Raw genomic sequence first — 19,040 nt, forward strand, 5'->3', positions numbered from 1 at the left:
TTTTTTTGTAAATTCACCCGAAGAATAAGAACTCATTTGTTTTTTTTTTTTTTTTTAAAAAAAGAGTTATTTTAAACACTAGAAGAAATTTACTATGACTACAATTTTATTGGTTATGAATTAAAATTGTAGTAAATAATTATTATTAATCATGATTAGATAAAATTGATTAAAAAATTTAGAATATCTATCATGAAAACTATCTTTACCAAGGGTATGAACTATAATAAATATTTTAACCATACTCGTAAAAACTATGGATAGTAACCATTGCATGATCATTATCAATGACTATTTACTAAAGTTATTTATTTTTAATCATAACGATCAATTATAATTAAATGTTAAATTCCTGCTGGTGAGAATTGGAGCATGTGAAATACTTACACAGAGTTTTGAAATTATTTTTGCTTAATAGTCTAATACTAAAAATAGATCTACTTGTACATTTTTAACCATCTTCTGTAGACTTTAAAATATTTGCAATTAAAATTCCAAGAAACTAACCTCGGTTAAATCTACTTGCAATCATTGAGATGGTAAAAAAGTTAAAAAGAACCCGACATATCTATTAAAAAAGTATAATATCTATTTTAAAATACAATACACAAAGAAGAACCTGATCCCAACTCTCACAGCACCTGCCCACCATTGTATTATATGTTTTATATATATCATCATCATCATCATCACCAGACGAACTGGGCAGCGCACAGTTTCAAAACCACGAAACCCACTCTTCAATTTGCCTCTGCAAACCTTCCGTCTCCAATTCTCAACTCTGACATCCTGGCCGGGCGACACCATCAAGAATCTCTGCATACCCATTTCACGACGGATAATTTCTTCTCTTGTCCGTCGCTATTTCTCTCTGATACTCACATAGAAATATAGCTTTCAGAACATCACAAACAGTTTGAAGGAAGCTGAATACAGCCCATGAGTATCAAAGAAATTCTCTTCTTTTCTTTTTATTCTTTCTTTTTCGTCGGAGAACAAGGGAGATCAAGGAGTATGATTCATCTCTGAATTCTTACTTTCTTTTTTTTTTTTTTTTTTTATAGTCATGTTTCATAAATTATAAACATTTATCTCTTAGTTATCTTTTTTCCTCTCTATGTCAGAGATTTAATCAGAGCAGACTGTTGATCAGGAGAGAGACGATAAGACAATAAATAATGACGTCGACAGCAAGTCCCGGTGGGCTCAACCAATTTCCAGTCACCCTCGCGTTTGATCACAGAGTATAAAACTAGCTAGCTAATTAATATCCTTAATTTACTAGTAATAATTATGGTTAATTTTTCATACATTGATTTCCGGATAATTGTGCAGGACGATGAGGTTTTGGGGGAAGGACATGTTGTGGTCGAATACGCGATGCGTATGGCCATTTACGCGGGACTCACTGGTATGTACGTATACGTATACAGACAAATCTTGATTAATACATCATCGTCAGCATACTCTGAGATGGATGGTAGTATTTTGTACACTCGTATTTGTGTATTTAGTGCAATACAATCATTTGAATTTTGTCCGTAGATCAAGCGAGTTTGAGTTATTGATATTTCCCCCTTATCCCAATTCTTGGAAATCTGTGGTAATGAACGAAAGCAGAAGAATTGATAAAAAAATAAAACTAGAAATATAATAATAATAATAGAAAGGATTTAATTTTGGTGGGTAGGATATTCGGAGGACTTGCTGGAGCTGATTTTCAGTCGACAAACCCCAGTTAAAAAATTGTCACTATCAGAAAAATTTATCATCTGAGTGTAATTTATAAGATTAAAACTCAAAAAGTCTAAATTATCAGAAATTACTGTAGATGAAAATTTGTGGGTCGAAATTATTGCCATTGTTCTTTTTTTTTTTTTCCGGATAAACTTATTTTACAGGCTTTTAGTTTTAGCCCCTTGTATAAATGTGGAAAAGAATTACAATGTAAATTCCAAAAATATTACTGAATTTGTATAAAAAATAACCAATACAGCTACTTGATTGATTCCATGGGCATGCTAATTTCAACATCGTAATTATTGTAATTCGAGTCAATTGTTTTTGGCAAACTTCAGCCGTATTCTTGATGGTGATTGCGTTGATCGTGAAACTCATGTGGAGCTGCGACGAGGAAGAGGCCGGTGCCGGTGGAGAAGCAGCAAGGGCAACTGAGAATAGTAGGTTGTTGTCCAAGGAGGAAGCTGTGTTCACTAGTTATGGCACCAGTGGAGAGGACTTAGAATCAGGCAGCAGCTCTTCGTGTGAGGACTTGTACGATGGAACGATATGTGTGATATGCTACGATGACCAGAGGAACTGTTTCTTCATTCCTTGTGGCCATTGTGTTGCCTGCCACGCTTGTGCTCACAGGTGACACCCTCGTTCCTTCTTTATTCACTTATCATATGATTGGTTTACGCTTTCCGCAATTACTTATTGGAACATAAATATGATTACCATACAACAAGGAAAAGATAGTACATTCTCCTATACTTAGAACTTGTGAGTGAATAAATCAGCAGTGGCGGTGTGGAGAATGGGACTGAATTGTGAAACATGTTCGTGTGCAGGATTTTCAACGAGGAAAGCAAGAGCTGTCCAATATGCCGAGGGAATATTGACAAAGTAAAGAGGTTGCATATTGTGTGAAACAACGTCGTAGGATTATGAACTTCTGTCGTCCCTTCCAGCTGTTGCACTAGAAGGAGACATCTATCATCCTGGGCCTGGAAATTGGCCCGGAGACGAGTTATTTATGAAGCATCGTTTACCTATGTATGTTTTTTTATTTAGTCGTTGATCACTATGTATTTCTCCTATTCAAGAAATTCATGTTGTTAAAAAACATTATGTTACATTTGGTATTTTCATCAGTATTTTTGGCATGATATGGAACGTCGCGCAGGAAATTCTAACTCAAATAAATTAATTATATGACGAATACAATACACTTGACGTCTAATTGATATATAGTTTATAAAAAAAAAGACTAATTACATTAGTATACTTGCTTCATAATTAATTTAATTCAGCTAAATCTAAGTTGATTAGGAATCTTCCACACTGCACAACAAAAAAATGGGATGTATGCGTACATCAGTGGTGAGTATTGTCTACAGGGAAAACGAGGGAAACAAAAAATAAATCCATGGAGTTCCCAAGAACCAAAAAAAAAAAGAGACTCTGATTGTTTTCGAATGTTAATAAAAGCTGTACATGCTCGTGAAATTGGTTAAAACCTGGAGTTGAGGAAACATATGTTAGAATTTTATATATTCTTTTACAAGCTTTAATGTATGATCTACAACATAAATTCATGTATATTATGCTACTTTATTATTGAATATAGCACTAAAATTTTATTTATATTATACTTAATTCCAATCGTCAAATTTACTATATGTAGCTCTTAAAACTTAGTTCAAATGGTCAAATGAGGCACCAATACTAGAAGTCCTACGAGTAAATTTGTTCCTTAACTCCTCCCTTAGAACTCGAATTTGTGATCCATCTGATGCCACTATTTGTCAGTGGATTCTGTATCATTATTAATTATTTATTGTTTTTATAGTGAATGGCAATTAATATTTATGATATGCGTATTTAAATTAAAAGAAATGGTTTATGAAATTGGAATTGACGAAAAAACAATTTCAGTTCTCCAAAAGATACATTGGTAAGCGGAAAACCAACTTTGTCAATCTTTATAATTTGGTTTATGATTTGGCATAAAGTATGTAATTTCTTCTTTTAGGTTTATCCAAACAACAAAAAGTCTTAACAAAATAATTGAATCCTATCCCTATTAGACAACATCGTAATTGATCTCTAGCCTTATTACACCATTGTTTTTCATTTCACAAATTTAGAAATATGTGTATTTGTGTCTTCTTAAGGAGCATTTTTTAATCACCAGTTATGTCTTAGTTTAGTAATTAACTTTGAGATTGAAGTTCCATATATTTGAGGCCATGAATTCAAGATCCACCGAACATATGAGTATTTGAAAGTAAGAAAACGGAGTTAGTCGTCAAAACCAACAAGAAAGAAGTTGGACGCAAATATTTCTTTTTTGGGCACGTGAATCCGACCACAACTAAAACTATAAATAAATAATTGAGCCGACTTCGATACACCCATATTCAAGTTTATTTGAATTATTAATGAACTTAAAACACTGGGTTCGCGTTTGTTTTGATTATTGATCGAATCGAGTTCAAAGGAACTTTAATTTAATTAAATACGGTTTGAGTTACACTTATTTGTTATTTTCAAATATTTCTTATTAATTTCACACCAATTGAATCGAGATCGAAATTGTATTTTAAAGCTTATTTACAAAAGAAAAAACTTTTGTTCAAGTTTTGTTTGATAAATTCAAAGAATCAAACTCACCAAGCTTTTATCCATTGATCTTAATGAAGTATTGAATAATTTGATTTATTTTTTTCGACTCCAATCACAATATACATGCTTAGACGTATATATGAAACCGCATATTTAAAACTTTGTATTTCAAAATAATGATTAAGGGTGAAAGAACTTTTTCACCCGGCCCCCATATGAAACATAGTATGTACGTATGAACAATAATTTTCTCCTTATTTAAACATGCACAGAAGACCAAAAGCGATGTTCTTAAAATTGGACTGCATTTATGGATCCGACCAAATTCAATCATTAACCGATCAATGTTCGGTTGATCATAAAATAAAATTTGCTAAAAAGAGTTTGTAAAATGGTAGTGTTTGGGATATATAGCAATGCTAACAAAAAAAATCAGCATATTCCTCCCATAAAGACAAAATATAAATACATTACCAAGATTTAAGTGTTTTTTAACTGATTCGGTCCGCATCTGGTTTGACTCGATCCAGAGGCCGTCAACTACGATCATGATTATCATATAATTTGGAAGTTCGAGATCATTACACCATGAATTTGTACAAGTATGAACATTTGGCTCTATAAAGATCGAAGAGCTGATTCGGACCAAAGTATGTTATTATTAATTTCAACAAAGCATTCTTTATTTTCCCTTCGATCTCACTCCAACTAACTTAGGTATAGGAGGGTCTTTTTTAAGGACCACCCAACGAGCCTAAACGATTTGTTCGTCTATCTCAAGTTTCCAAATTACTTTTACAATTTCGACTTTCGACATAAATCAAATAAAAACAAGAAAAATAATAATCCAGCTTAACCATTTGACCTGATCAATTCTTTGCTGAAATGCTTGTAAAAAAATGGTAATTTAATATCAATAGTAGTTATGTAGATATGGACCTAAACATTGATTACAATAGAGTATACATTTGGAAATGTTACTTGGGACGAAAATTTTTCTTCGCTAAAACGCATAAATATAAAACCTATCAATCATTATCCATTATCTTGTCGTCCCGCCACGTTGGAACAACCAATTGGTGGTCTACCAGCAAGAGAGTTTTGGGTTTACCAATAGGCAGTAAGTATATTGATATTGGTTAATATTTTAGCCTTTGGTTTTCAAATATATTAAGCTACAACACTGATACGTGCAAAAATGTTCGTATTCAGTGAATTGAGTATGAGTTTTTGAACTCTTACAAGTTTCAAATGAATATAACTTGCAATGCAAATGGTAATGATTCGACGCTCAAATTAATAAGAGTGAGAAAAATAAAAGTAAAATAACAATATAGGCAAAAGTGTATAGGTGTAAAGTGAGACTTATCAAAAAAATACTTTTGAACTTACTATTTATAAGCAAGTAAAGGATGAGAAGTAATAAGACCATATCTCTCTCTCTCTCTCTTTTGTTTTTTTGGTTTTTCGAGAATTTAGTGGGATAAATCCACCCAACTCCGAGAAAGATCTCCAACTTTTCAAGGAGAGCGATTAGTTACTCGTCGAAAAGTATCTCTATTATGCCTCGTTGGCTGACACATGTTCTAATTGATCCAAGGAAGTTTATCCTTTTCCTTCTCTTTGGGTGAATTGACAACCTTATCAATTCACGTAGTCTCTTAAGGCATTGTCACGTGTCTTTGTCCATATCTGGGCTTTAGCTGAGTTGCATCGTCTCTTTTAGGCTTTTCAAAAAATTTAGGCTAAGGTCTTTTCTGTGCCACTTGTGCCGATTTTTTAATTGTTAGATTTAAGGATATCAAACATATTAGTTAAATTTATTGAATATATGTAGTTAATTAACAAAGTATATGGGCATTCTTATTTTCTTTTACTAAGTTGCTTCAAATTTATAACAATTTGTCATTAAAAAATAAAATTTTGAGAACAAATTGTTGGGATATATAAATATTTCATAGAAACAATTTTCACCATTAGTATGTGCTAGGAGTAAAAAATATTCAAAATTGTGTGCAAAACATGAAAACAAGTTATGTGCATGGAACATACATAAGTTTAAATAGGCAGACTGGTAATCATGTAAATAAATAGATAATCCAATTCAATTGGGGGATAAAATGTTGATGAAAAAGCCACATAATTATTTGATAAAGTGAGCCTTGCTTACATCATTAGTAAGGAGGCATGAAAAATGGTACATACAACAATATATATATATAAAAAGACAGCCTCACTCCAATATTTATTTAATTATTTATTTTTGAAGTGCGAGAAAAATCGACAGCGTCTCTTTCTTTCTTTCTTGTCCACACATACAAAGAAACGTATGAAACCAAAATACATTATTATAGAGACACAAATTGATGTGATGCAAATTAAGTAGGAGCAGCTTGTCGTCGATGAAGATATGTAAGAAGAAAGAAAGCATCTTTCATGCCTCATGAAGAAGCTTAATTCGGACAGACAGCCAACACAAAATTGCAAAGAAAATAATAGGGTCAAATGCAATTTATCACTGTGATCTGTGAAATGAGTAAAGAATTCTCTATGAAAAAAAAATTAGGAAATTACTTTCCTTTCTTGTGTTTTGGAAAATGAAACAAATTACCTCCTATTTAAACAACATTTTTTCTTGAAATAATATATATATATATATTTACTAATATTAAAAAAAAAGGTCATTCATACTCACAAACGGCAGTTAATGACGCTACCCCATTAATTTTTTAAGAAGTCAAAAATACCCTTCAACTAATAAGATAACTAACTTATTTAAAATTTCAAATTTTACATTAATTGATAAATTAATTTTTTTTATTTTTAATATAATGTATTGATTTATATATTTTATTCTTATTTATAATACATTCTAAAATGCAAAAAAAAAAATTATTATATGCATATAAAGACAACGTACCACAATGGGTAATATATATGTATATGATGATGAGTAAATTATGGATATTGTAAGTGTTTCCAAGTCAGAAATAAAACATAACATAGTGATGAAGATGCATTGCATAGACGCAACATATCTTTTAATATTTGAAAGCATGATGCACAGCACAACGTGAGGTTAGTAGGTAGAGCAGAGTTTTTCCTCCACCATTTCGAACCTCACTCCCTCTCTCTCTTCCCTGCTAAAATCTTTTTTAAACTTATAAAATATTGAATTTTATTTAAAAGCTAAAGTTTAAATCATTTTAGATAAAATGAAATAATATAATTTATTCAATGTTACTAATAACAAATTTATAATTAATTCGAATGAATTTATTAAAGTTCTACATATAAATCAAGAAATTCTTACTTTTTTAATAAATTTGTAACGTCTAATTTTATGAGCTTATTAATTATATTTTTTGACAAAATAATTAGACGTTTTGTAATGGTTTATAAACACTCAAACATTTCATAAAAATCAATATTAACATTACGTGATGTAAAAAATCATATATTTTTAGCGACAATAATTTAATTTTAATGTATAAAAATCTCACAACAAGTAAAATAAAATATCTACATATAAAAAAAGCAACATGTGAACTATGTACCATCACTTATACTATACAAATTAAATAATACTGCAAAAGATCCAATTGGCTCTGCTTTTGTTGATGTGTCATAATGTCGACATACTTTTAAAAATCAACAGAAATACTAATAACTATGATTACACATGTTGTGCAAAATTCCAAGATTTCAATTTCGATTCTCCTCCAAAACTCTTGTACTGGTTGTTGCAAATTGCAATGCCAATGGGACATGTGGAATTCTTGGTTGTATTGGGAAGGGATGCTCTTGTTTTGAAATTTGGACCCTCGTCAAATAGGAAGGTTTTTGTCGTTAACTAGGAGCACGGACGCCCTGTGCTACCATGGGCAATCCTCGACAATGACACGCGCTTGCTCACTGTCCCCACACACGTGTCCATGTTCGTCTCGAGCATTCCCACTCATTCCCTCACTGCCCACTCACCATTGCTTGCCTCGCTGTCACTCTAATGCCACGTTAAATCCGGTCATGACATTAATGCTTCAAGGAACTGAAGCAGAGATGCCTTCTCAGTCTCAACCTAAGTTGTTAGAGAGGGACATTCTTTCTTTGTGGGTCCCATGAGAATTTTAGGCAAATGTTAATATAGAAATTTTACTTGAGAGCAAATTTAGTCGGAATTGAATCAATTATATAATAAGCGTAATATATTAATAATATCTAATTATATGACAAAAGTGTCGTACTTGTATGTGATTGATTTGATTCAATTAAATTTAATTTGAGTATAAATATTTTATGTTAATTAGTTCGAGTTAATCTCAATTAATCATAATCCTTATCTAAAAAAGTCATGCATTCAAGTCCACTTCTTAAAAGTGGGGTTCTTGACTTCTTGGGGGTATAGATTAGCAATTATTGAGTCATTGTTATTATTATATTATGGTACACAACATAGTTGTTCTCATTAATTTTAAGACATAGAACTTTGTGTTAAAAAAAGGTCAAAATCTTATTTATAAAATCTGGACCAACAAATTAAGGAGTTTTACATTTGTTATTTTAATAAAAATAAAACAGTGCAATGCCAATGAATAATCATCTTAAAATAAAAAGCTTTTTTTTTTAATTATTATTTTAAACCGATTTAGGAAAATAGGAAGCATTGACTCAGTATAACTAATGTAAGCATTTCAAATATATGGTTATGCTCTAGAATAACGTCACCATACTATAGGTACTTCAATATGAGATTTTCATTGCTCTATGGAATAATCAAACACATATATCGTAAAGTAGTTAAATTTTATATACTCTATAATTACATAGTAAAAAATGCAATTTTAATCCTATAAAGTAGAGGAGTTTGCAATTTTGGTCTTATTTAAATTAAAACTTGTAATTTGGTCCTACAATTTTGAAACTTATGACAAATTTAGTCATTTTTGGGCAATTTCGTAATGAAATTCTATGATATCAATCATGTCACATAAATTGAGGTTCTCAGCGAATTTGATGAGATGGCAGTCTAATATATATATATATGTATTTAGAAAAATAATTTGGCAAAACAAAAATTACAACTTAGAAAAACTTGTCATGTAATCAAGTGGTAATTTTCTTTTAATCGAGTCATCTCCTAAAAAACCAAAAAAAAAAAAAAAAATGAACTACTATGTCATCAAATTCACCGAAAGCCATAATTTAGGATAGACATAACAGATGGCGTGGAAATTTTCAGGTAAACTAATAAAAAAGGTCTAAAATTACTACAAATTGGCTTAATTTTAATTTGAACAGGATCAAAATTGTCACCCTCTAACTTATAGGACTAAAAATTGTATTTTTTTTTCTAATTACATATCATATTTTCTTTAACATGTACATTTCACATATATAATATACTTCTATATATATAACTAATACAAATTATATAAGTATATAATAAAAAGGAGATGTGAGTTTCATATAGGGATCGTTATATTTATACACCCTCAATTATTGTCTTTTTACACAAACCACTTATGTCTATTGAAAAATTACAGAGACCATCCATAACAGCCTTTAAAACCCAAAAATATATCTATTGATTAGGTTAACCTTTAAAATAATTTTTCAATAGCAGAATTATCCTTAGGAGTGTTTCTTTATAAATATTATTTTGACACACTTCTACCTTTTGATAATTACAGAAACACCCTAAGAATATTTATGTTCTTTGATACTATTTTAAAGGTTGACTTAGTCAATAAGGGTATTTTTTAATTTTAAAAGTTGTCGAGAATGATTTTTATAATTATTTAAAATATAAAAATAATTTATAAAAAGGTAATAGGTAAGAGGGTGCAAATGGAGTTATCCCATTAATATATTACATCCCTTCATGACCAAAAATAAAATAAAGTAATAATAAATAATAATAAAAAGAGAATAGATAAAGGTAGTTTTGGCAGACTCTACATCCGTCCGTAACGATAAAAGCACCCATCATATTTTCCCTCCCCACATCCCAACTTTCTCTACGCCAATTCCTACACCTCCTTACTTTCTTCATCTTCACTGATTCCTCACCGTTTCAATCCACCATTTTCAAAGAAATGCCTCCGAACAGAGAAGAGCTGCACCAGAGATTACTCGAATCCCACGATGAAGCCGAGGAAGAGCGAGCCTACGATTCCACTGAAAAGGTCCACATCGTCGGAGTTGACGAAAGACCCGACGCCGACGAGTATTCTACCAAAGCGCCGCCCTTCTCGTGGCGGAAGCTGTGGCTATTCACGGGGCCTGGGTTCTTGATGAGTATAGCGTTCTTGGATCCGGGTAACCTGGAGGGGGATCTCCAGTCGGGGGCTATCGCGGGTTACTCTTTGCTGTGGCTGCTTTTGTGGGCCACCGCCATGGGTCTCTTGGTCCAGCTTCTGTCTGCCCGGCTAGGGGTGGCAACGGGCCGCCACCTTGCGGAGTTGTGCCGAGAAGAGTATCCTAATTGGGCCAGGCTCTTGCTTTGGGTCATGGCTGAGCTGGCCCTAATTGGGGCTGATATTCAGGAGGTCATTGGCAGTGCTATTGCCATAAAGATACTGAGCCAAGGCTTTCTACCTCTCTGGGCTGGAGTGATCATCACAGCTCTTGACTGGTAAAAACTTCGAATTATTACTACGTATTATAATTTGATTTTTGTCCTTTTCAGTTTTTTTTTTCAAGTTTAGAGAAGCACATGAATTAAATGGTATTGGTTTTTGATGAGGGAATTGAGTTACTATAGTGGTGGATACGTACATGCTAATCTGACTGGTCGTGTTTACTTAATTCTGCAAGCAGATGTTATTCTTTATTATCTTCATCACATACAGGAGCATACTAGTCAAAAACTCTGAGAAGTATGACTCTCAAGTTTAAATATTACGTCTGTTTATATTTTAGATGTTTCTGTCTTTTCTTTTTCCCTAGTGTTAGGGTGGTTGGATTACCTAGTCTTTTATATTTATGACGTTTGAGAATGTTTATACGTAATTTAGCATATTTAATGAATCAGTGGGAGACTAGTTCAAAATTTGTATTCATCATTTCACTTGTGTTCTTATCACTTTCTTGGTGCAGCTTTGTCTTTTTGTTTCTGGAGAACTATGGCGTGAGGAAATTAGAAGCACTTTTTGCCGTCCTTATAGCAGTTATGGCGATCTCATTTGCATGGATGTTTGGTGAAACAAAGCCCAGCGGTCATGAACTTTTACTTGGTGAGAAAATGTTCTTGCTCAAGTAGACGAGCACTCTACTTTTTTGTAATAAGCTGCATTTGGTCTTGTACTGATAGAGTAAGTGCAATTGTAGGTGTTCTGGTTCCAAAACTTAGCTCCAAAACAATACAGCAGGCCGTAGGAGTCGTCGGGTGCATTATAATGCCACACAATGTATTTTTGCACTCTGCCCTTGTACAGTCAAGGGACGTGGACAATCGCAAGATAGGCCGAGTCCGGGAAGCTCTTACTTACTACTCCATTGAGTCTGGCGCTGCCCTCACCATCTCTTTTATGATAAACTTATTTGTTACAACCGTTTTTGCAAAGGCATTTTATGGTACGGAAATAGCCGACAGTATTGGCCTTATAAATGCAGGGCATTATCTTCAAGACAAGTATGGTGGAGGACTATTCCCAATTTTATACATATGGGCTATTGGTCTACTTGCTGCCGGACAGAGCAGCACTATAACCGGCACATATGCTGGACAATTTATTATGGGAGGATTTCTAAACTTGCGGTTGAAGAAGTGGCTGAGGGCATTGATAACAAGGAGCTTTGCTATAATTCCCACTCTAATTGTTGCTCTTGTGTTTGATACGTCTGAGGACTCATTGGATGTTTTAAATGAATGGCTTAATGTGCTACAGTCAATTCAGATCCCTTTTGCTCTAATCCCTCTCCTTTTCCTGGTTTCCAAAGAGGAAGTCATGGGTTTTTTCAAAATTGGCCCTGTTCTTCAGGTACTTTCTTCTTGAGAACATATCAGATTTACATGCAGTTCCATTTGTGAGTTGTGCGAATTCGTTTTTTGTTTCCTCACCCTTTCTTTTATATTACTATCTTTGCATGCTTCTGCCACTCTTTTACTGTTAAAAGTGACGCAGTATATCAGTTTTCATGTGGTTTTTTGCTGGGGCAGAGGTCTGCATCCACGGTAAAGTTAATGCTATGTCAATCAATTTGGTATTTCTTAATGATGCTGGGCTTTTTCCTTTTATATTAAGCCATTTTATCTCTGCCTAAAATTTAGTGTTATGTGTGGATATCATTTCTACTTAATTTATTTGCTTCTGTGGGGAAAGAATGGCTTCATCTTTTTGTGTTTCTCTCAAGAATTGTAAAATCAAACTGTGATTTTGTTAAAATTTTGGGAGGAAGGGTGAATGAGCTAATGTAAATCTTCCACTTCTAACTTAGTCGGACCATTGCTTTTGAATTTATACTCATGCTTATAACTGGCTCAACCTGAACAGAATTATTTGCAGTATAATCCATAATAGTGTGGAGAGGAGATCCCTTGCGGGAATTGACTTCTCTTCTGATGGATAATTAAATAAGGTAACCACTTATTGGATGGGGAGGCATATCTGTATTAGCAATGATGGCGATCCTGCTCTTCTTTCACTATAAAAGTCTGAAAAACTAATAGAGAAAATTGCTCTATGTATCTAACAGTGGCATTTCTTTCTGTAGTTCTCTTTTCTTGTTGGTTTATCTACTCTGAAGATGGCAGAAGTTAATCAATTTTCCCTTTCTATCCTGTAGTTATTACCATATTTCTACATTTGAGATACAAAATTTGTGCATATCGACTTACCAGAAAGGAATAACTAGAAGATTCACGTGTTCCTTTTTCTGCTTTGCAGACAATATCATGGCTTGTGGCAGCCCTGGTAATAGTGATCAATGGATATCTTCTGGTAGACTTTTTCTCCAAAGAAGTGAGCGGTCTGGTGTTTTCCACCGTGGTTTTTGTTTTTACAGCTGCATATGTTTGCTTCATTCTGTATCTGATCGCTAGGGGATTTAACCTTTCTCGTTTGCTTGGAAATGCAAAGACAACTTTGGGAATTTGATGAATCATCCCCTTGGACATCCACATCAGGCACGAAAGCGACCCTACTACATCAAGGGTGATATGGATTCACATTTCTTGCAAAATAACAGTTTCACAGGGCAGAAATAGAAGTCTCTCAATCCTCGGTTCTGAGGGAGACGATGAATACCATTTTTTGTACTATATTTAATGCCTGCAAAGAATGAAAGAAAAGAAGCTTTTCTCTAGTGTCACAGAAGATGCTAGCATCTGTTCCTCCTCTGAGGTCTGAATCCATGTATGTATTAATCCGTAGGTTTCTTAATATGATTAGCCAACAAACTGCCCTGATAAGTAGTCAAGTGGGCAGCGATTTTATGTGGGAAATTATGTACTCATGTCAAGCTAATATTATTCAAATGCTTTTGCTTGCATAGCTAAGCATTCTTAAGTATTCAACATAAAAGTCTCCTAATTCTGAATATGTTATAATTTACATAGCCGTACTCTAGTTTGGTTTATATTATTTAAAACCGACACACCGGTTCACATGTTACGAATGATCGGCGTTAAAACGACATGTTCGCTTCTAAGCCAGATTAGATTTGCTGAATGAACAACACGGCAGATGACTCATTGCTCTGCAATCTGTGTTCGACTATTCATCTTCCCATCATGACATGGCAATTTGAGTCACGGAGTATTGGCAAGTAATGTGTCTACAAGTGTGCCGCGTTGTGGTTAATCATTTCTTATCCTACATGGATGATGACTCATTCTCGCGCGATAGGCCAATTGACTAATCAGACTTCTCCTATGTGGCCAATTCAAAGTATTTTATTTGTATACTATCTCATCATAAAAAATTCATGTGGTGTTTCGACTCATTGCACTCATTCAGCGCGTATGATGACTCATCTCGGACAATAAACTTGGCGGGTGACTCATTAGCTAGTGTTCTACGTGCTTGTTGCCTCATTACAAAGATCACCAGGTCTCTAGTGACTCATCAACTTCAATAACCTATTAGCTGACTCATCCCCAGGTAGAGACATGTGGCCTTTGACTCACCATTCCATATTAAGGCCAGTTCAGCGGTCAACATGATGTCAGCACAAGTCAACTCTGAGTCATTTAAAATTAGGGCCACCTTATCACCGCGAAATGACAGAAGGACAAATAGAAAGTGAGAGGAAGATTGGGCAATGGGCGTCGATGATCGTCGTCGCCTAGGGGTGAAGAGGGAGCGTGGCCACATGGCGCCGGTGTTGCTACTTTTTTTTTTATACCTCCGTCATTAATTTTAAAATCATACATTCATTTCCAGATACCTCCGTCATTAATTTTATACAGCGTGAGGAATCAGAAAAACGCAGATCAATCGAATAGCATAAGTATAACTGTGCATTATCAGCCACCCTTGTCACAGGAATGGCAGGTTTTCAAGCCTCCTTGATGTTGTTCAGCAGAGTGGCTTGATGAAAGTAAGTTGACCTGCATCATCATCATCCTTCAAATGTTAACATGTAAACAAGCTATGGATTGATAAGTGATAAAGATCAAACATACCTTAATGATTTCGTACTTGGAGACTGGTCGAAAATATGCTGCCAGGACGGCCATGTGGAAATGCTGCATTGACAGAGATATATAAGCTCTTATGTTAGCATCCACCAAGAATCATAATTTTCAAAAGAAAGCTGACATTGGTCTGGAATTGTGTTCAGTGTTGGAAAATTTATGTACTTGAGGAAACAGATATAGCATTTCGGTTTTGAAAGGTCTGAAGAAAGCTCCATATGTATTGCCAAAGAATTTTTTGAAGTGATTACTTAGTATTAGTAGATAAAGAAACTTACTCTAAAAGGATCGCTTCTCAATGACTGCACGAACATCGAGCTTCCACACCCCGTACTCTGGAAAAATAACAGGGACAAATTTCCTCACAAGTTCTGAACATTGAAATTACTCTTCAGAGAGAAACTGTAGATGCAAAGCAACAAGAAAAGTTATGTATCTGAGCAAATGTTCCTTGTTTGTGACTGACCTCCAAAGAAATGTCTCTTAGACGCCTTCCGGTTTGTGCACAGCAAATACGGATCGTTGGTTCTTCGCAACTTCCACTAATAATGTAGTCTCTTCCATTCATGTAATAAGAACGAGTGTAGTTATGAGCACTTCCTGTTGAAACTATCCCGAGATCCATGTGAAGCCTCCCGTCCACAGCCAAAAGTTGCTTCACCTGGAGAGAGGTGAAATTTATCCATGATTAGCCTGAAACTTAAAACCATTAAAGCAACCGAATAATTTCATTTTTCTTTTTTTAGTTCAAGATGATAGATTTTACTGCTATGTGCAAGAATATAGAGTACCTCATTATCAACGGCTGAAACTAATAGATAAAGATCATCAGGAGAAAATACGACCATCACATTTCCTCTTGAGCTTGAAGCTGTATAGCAAGGCTGCCAAGGCTTGTGTCTTGAATCCCACATCTTTATGTCGCGATCAAATGATGAAGTCACAAACAGGTTAGGGGAATGATTTGCAAATTTAGCTACATTTATTGGTTCACGATGCATGTCTGTGAACAATTGCAAGCGTTGGCCTGTGCAGATGTCATATATGGCAACTTTCTTGGAGTATCCACTTGTTAGACATCGATCGTCCGTTGAGTTAACGTGGACTGAGGTCAACTGCTCAAAGTCATCAAAGACAACCGTCGGGTTGCAGCAACCATCTTCAACTTTTGGCTGAACACAATTGATGTCGTACAATCTCAGGGAACCACTATCAGAACCCACCAGGAGCTAGATAGGCAAGATGTAGGATAGATTTATTAGCCAGACTCCATTAACCTAGAATGTATACATTTAAACAGCAAACTGGAATTACATAAATCGACTCCAGCAGACGCGAAGAATCTCATGAAAGTCCTAAAGATTTTAGGAAAGCAAATATAATGCAGCTGATGATTCTTTTGTTACAAGTGGAATTTCCATCTACTTCTGGTTTTCAAGAAAAAGCTCAACAGGGTCTCTGTAGAGCAGATGAAGTAACTAATGACATTGTAGTATCTACCATCTTGAGACTAAAAGGAAAGGGAAAAGTGATTAACTATACAAATAAAACAATCAACAACCTTGAAAAATGGTGATGTAAGAAAGTTAAGGCCCCACCGTCCCTCATTCAGATGATCAATCAAATCTCATGACAAATAAGGACATGTAAATTACTTACTAAAGTATAACTACAATTGATATGCATTAGAGAGGTAGTGAAATACCTTAGAAGGTTTTTGCTTAAGCCAACAAAGGCCAAGAATACCATTCGTATTCCCGTATGCTGAAATGCAAGAGAGAATATTTCCGGTTTCATGGTTGATGACAACTACTTCTCCATCGAGAGTTCCTACAGCCATTAGACAAGAGTCAGATGGGTGATACTCAAATTGCCTTGGTCGAAGCCTCTTGTCCACTTCTTTCATTGTCTCACTTGCATCCGTAATGGGATATAGAAGTGGCTTCACTGAACACCCAAACTTTGCTGCACAGAGCGACCTCGTGTAGAAGCATTGATTCTTTCTAGTAGATAATGCCCATTTTGTCTTGAATGGCTTGTGGCAAAATGCACTGCTCGATCCTGTTGCACGATAATGCAAGATATCGATAACACTCTCCTTGTGCTGACGCTTATATGGCAAGTACTCATAGTATTTTGAAAAGGCAGTTTTTGCCCTTGCAGTATCCGCTTCTTTTACAGGAGAATTATCTGTTATTTCTGTATGAGGCAGTGATGTAATCATGGTCTCCGCATATGCACTGTTCCTCAAAGCAGACAGATGATGGATACAATGAAGTTTGACATGCAGGTCTTCGTTTTTCAAGTCCCAGTGAGGTACACGTGTACCTGACTCATCTCACTCTGAACATATCCTAATTATCTAATCAAACTTAAACCACAAAATAAGATAACAGTCATTAACTCACTATAGCCAACAGCATGATTGTCAAGAGAACACACATTACAAAAACGCAAAGCTGTTTTGATCTGAAGAGAGATCCAAGGCATTAGGTCAACTTTGAATAAAGGTTGCTCTCTCCGTCAGTAATCCAATGGCAATAATTTGCTTAACTACTATACTTATTACGAATATTCAAAGAAAGTCGGGGCCCAACAATATACCTACTTCCATTTTTCTACTAGAGCTCATCAATCAATGACAGAACCGGAATAAAAGTATCCAAAAGAGGGAGGCATCAACTTCAATCCATGGAGCTGGTTATTGAAGACAGCAAATACAAAATGGAGTTCATCTTCCAACTTCATCGAAATAACAGTAAAAACTTAAAATTACGTAAAAGTAAGAAGCCGTGTTTCTTGCTTTTCCACTCTGTTCCATATATTTTTCTTCTTTCAAGATCAAACCATTCCAAAAGTTGACATGAATTTAAATATTGAAAGGAACAAAGATAACATATCTACGGTTTTCCTTTAAGTAATCTCTTCCTTTCTGCTGAGTCTATGTCTAACTTTTCTTGCTCCATCCAAAATGGCTCCAGATCAGAGCTTATCACATATATGAAACTGTAATTATCTTGAACAAGTCATGTTACCTAAGACAGCAGAGAAAAATCCACATGGCGGCTTCCTATTGATTGCATATACAAATACTTCAAAGTCATTTGCTTTTATTACCTAACAATCCCATCAATTGCCAATTCTAAAATGATAGCACCCACTACATATAATTTAACTTTGCCTTGGAATCTAGTCATTATCTTGTTCCTCCTATAGGGTATAGGATTAGCATACTTTTTTGAGGCAACCTTCTTGCTTCTCTTATTTCTTTCTTCTTTTCCAGAGGTGGTCCCTCTGAATGTAAGTTTGTTTAACATATTACAGGTTTCGAAGGTTCAGGCAACATGGGCTAAGACCAATCCAAACATTCTTGAAATCTGCTATTTCCACTTCTAACATCAGAAGCCACTTCCCCTGTTTTTTGGGTTTAGCTGCTCTGAAAATCAGCTAACTGTACGCTGCTAACAACCATTTCCCCCTAATCTATACACAAGCTCCTCCATTTTCAGACTACAACTATTGCAAGAAACAGCACCTTCATAAAGAAAGTAGCATCAAATTGAACTCTAACACACGCAGAAGGAAAAACATGAACAAAAGAAAGTAAGAAACCTGGATTCTGAGTTGAAAACAGTGCATACTGTGAAAAATGAAGAAACCTTATGACAGCAGTGGCTCTCCGGGAACTGAAAGACAAGAAATGACAAAAGGAGTATGTATGAGAGTGAGGAGTGAGAGAATTTGCATAAAAAAACACCAAGAAAATATCTCTCTGGCTTTTGCTTATAATAACTCAGTTCTGAAGATAAGCACAACTACAGCACAGTCCTACACTTTCCCCACCCCACTTATTGCACCATTTAACACCACATACGATCCTATTCTATTCTTATGTTTTCTATCCCGTTTATATATTTTTTACTTACATATATTCGGTTCAAAATAATCAAGATTTACCTTCTCATATATATTAATTTTATAAGATGAATAAATGTATTTGATCAGAATTTTCATTCAACTTTTTCGTAAATATCAATAATTTTCATAAATT

General features: G+C 34.5%; 3 protein-coding genes across 10 annotated transcripts; 2 read left to right on the plus strand and 1 right to left on the minus strand.

The window, feature by feature from the left end:
• Window positions 1-619: 619 nt before the first annotated feature.
• Window positions 620-2,858, plus strand: LOC105177791 (E3 ubiquitin-protein ligase APD4). Of its 2 annotated transcripts, none has more exons than XM_011101042.3 (5): window positions 620-1,012; window positions 1,125-1,244; window positions 1,336-1,411; window positions 2,079-2,373; window positions 2,574-2,858. In XM_011101042.3, exons 2-5 carry the CDS (start codon window positions 1,179-1,181, stop codon window positions 2,650-2,652), a joined length of 516 nt encoding a protein of 171 aa, XP_011099344.1. In that variant the 5' UTR covers window positions 620-1,012; window positions 1,125-1,178; the 3' UTR covers window positions 2,653-2,858. The 2 variants fall into 2 exon arrangements, with proteins under 2 accessions (XP_011099344.1, XP_020554978.1); XM_020699319.2 differs by having other exon boundaries at window positions 992-1,012; window positions 1,336-1,415.
• A 7,448-nt stretch (window positions 2,859-10,306) lies between these two features.
• NRAMP3 (natural resistance-associated macrophage protein 3) lies at window positions 10,307-13,842 on the plus strand. The gene is made up of 4 exons (XM_011101039.3): window positions 10,307-10,984; window positions 11,449-11,585; window positions 11,680-12,332; window positions 13,239-13,842. The coding sequence occupies exons 1-4, from the start codon at window positions 10,446-10,448 to the stop codon at window positions 13,446-13,448; spliced, it is 1,539 nt and encodes a 512-aa protein (XP_011099341.1). The 5' UTR covers window positions 10,307-10,445; the 3' UTR covers window positions 13,449-13,842.
• Window positions 13,843-14,705: 863 nt separating this feature from the next.
• LOC105177790 (protein DWD HYPERSENSITIVE TO UV-B 1) lies at window positions 14,706-18,837 on the minus strand. 7 transcript variants are annotated; one of them, XM_020698894.2, is made up of 7 exons: window positions 18,631-18,831; window positions 16,695-17,360; window positions 15,781-16,218; window positions 15,456-15,650; window positions 15,268-15,324; window positions 14,978-15,040; window positions 14,706-14,902 (listed from the first exon to the last, which is right to left on the minus strand). In XM_020698894.2, exons 2-7 carry the CDS (start codon window positions 17,211-17,213, stop codon window positions 14,819-14,821), a joined length of 1,356 nt encoding a protein of 451 aa, XP_020554553.1. In that variant the 5' UTR covers window positions 17,214-17,360; window positions 18,631-18,831; the 3' UTR covers window positions 14,706-14,818. The 7 variants fall into 7 exon arrangements, 6 of the variants coding, with proteins under 6 accessions (XP_020554553.1, XP_011099343.1, XP_011099342.1 ...); XM_011101041.3 differs by having other exon boundaries at window positions 16,695-17,351; window positions 18,602-18,831; XM_011101040.3 differs by having other exon boundaries at window positions 18,602-18,831.
• Between the last annotated feature and the right edge of the window lie 203 nt (window positions 18,838-19,040).

The sequence above is a fragment of the Sesamum indicum genome, linkage group LG9 (genome assembly GCF_026168435.1).
Source record: "Sesamum indicum cultivar Baizhima isolate 11 linkage group LG9, ASM2616843v1, whole genome shotgun sequence".
Classification (NCBI taxonomy): Eukaryota; Viridiplantae; Streptophyta; class Magnoliopsida; order Lamiales; family Pedaliaceae; genus Sesamum; species Sesamum indicum.

Coding starts and splice junctions, on each gene's coding strand:
- LOC105177790 (XM_020698894.2), bottom strand. CDS start 17,213: ATGATTACATCACTGCCTCATACAGAAATAACAGATAATTCTCCTGTA. Junction 15,325..15,455: donor TAAGAGACATTTCTTTGGAG/GTCAGTCACAAA, acceptor TTATTTTTCCAG/AGTACGGGGTGTGGAAGCTC. Junction 15,041..15,267: donor TGAGAAGCGATCCTTTTAGA/GTAAGTTTCTTT, acceptor CTGTCAATGCAG/CATTTCCACATGGCCGTCCT.
- NRAMP3 (XM_011101039.3), top strand. CDS start 10,446: ATGCCTCCGAACAGAGAAGAGCTGCACCAGAGATTACTCGAATCCCAC. Junction 10,985..11,448: donor ATCATCACAGCTCTTGACTG/GTAAAAACTTCG, acceptor TTCTTGGTGCAG/CTTTGTCTTTTTGTTTCTGG. Junction 12,333..13,238: donor AAATTGGCCCTGTTCTTCAG/GTACTTTCTTCT, acceptor TCTGCTTTGCAG/ACAATATCATGGCTTGTGGC.
- LOC105177791 (XM_011101042.3), top strand. CDS start 1,179: ATGACGTCGACAGCAAGTCCCGGTGGGCTCAACCAATTTCCAGTCACC. Junction 1,245..1,335: donor CCCTCGCGTTTGATCACAGA/GTATAAAACTAG, acceptor ATAATTGTGCAG/GACGATGAGGTTTTGGGGGA. Junction 2,374..2,573: donor TGCCACGCTTGTGCTCACAG/GTGACACCCTCG, acceptor GTTCGTGTGCAG/GATTTTCAACGAGGAAAGCA.